Source organism: Sinocyclocheilus anshuiensis, unplaced genomic scaffold, assembly GCF_001515605.1.
Source record: "Sinocyclocheilus anshuiensis isolate Anshui unplaced genomic scaffold, SAMN03320099.WGS_v1.1 scaffold401, whole genome shotgun sequence".
Taxonomy (NCBI): domain Eukaryota; kingdom Metazoa; phylum Chordata; class Actinopteri; order Cypriniformes; family Cyprinidae; genus Sinocyclocheilus; species Sinocyclocheilus anshuiensis.
In genome coordinates this window covers 78,560-79,178 of record NW_015539847.1, presented here as the reverse complement: position 1 = coordinate 79,178, position 619 = coordinate 78,560, and the positions used below count along the sequence as shown (strand labels likewise).

General features: G+C 50.4%; 1 protein-coding gene across 1 annotated transcript in view; it reads right to left on the bottom strand.

Annotated features, from left to right (window-relative positions):
- acadsb (acyl-CoA dehydrogenase short/branched chain) overlaps positions 1-619 on the bottom strand; it is a 6,674-nt gene that overhangs the window by 4,630 nt on the left and 1,425 nt on the right. The window contains exons 2-3 of the mRNA XM_016480881.1: positions 335-479; positions 158-258 (exon numbers count right to left, since the gene is read on the bottom strand). Coding sequence (XP_016336367.1) covers positions 158-258; positions 335-479 — 246 coding nt within the window. The remainder of the gene's footprint in view (positions 1-157; positions 259-334; positions 480-619) is intronic.

The window sequence follows — 619 nt, the reverse complement described above, 5'->3', positions numbered from 1 at the left end:
CACACACACACTCTCACACACACTCACACACACTCTCTCTCTCACACACACACACACACGCACACACACGCCCACACACACACACACAGAAACGATTACAGGAAACCATTAGAAGAAGCAGGTGTGTCTGTGATCAGTGTTGTGCTGAGATACTCACGCCCTGCTCGAACAGAGCGCTGATCACATCTGCATCCATCACCGAATCCTCGTCCATCTTGGAGACAAATGGGGCGATGCGCTCCTGGGCGAACTTCTTGACTGGTGAAGAGAAGAAGAGCGTTACTGCGGTCTGACTGTTTCTGGACTCACGTGTGTCTCGTGAACAGCGTCTCACCTGCATCTCTCATCATGCTCTCCTCCTCTGAGAAACTCTGCAGCGGCGGAAACACAGGTCTGATCACGTCATGATGAGCTTCTGCTGCGGCGCGCGAACACAAGCGCCTGACCGCGGCGTGCGAGCGAGACAGAGACCCGCAGACCTGCAACACATCAGACAAACAACCATCAGACACACAAACATCAGACAAACAAACATCAGAATTAGACAAATTAGACAAACATCAGACAAACAAACAAACAACAGACAAACAAACATCAGACAAACAACCACATCAGACAA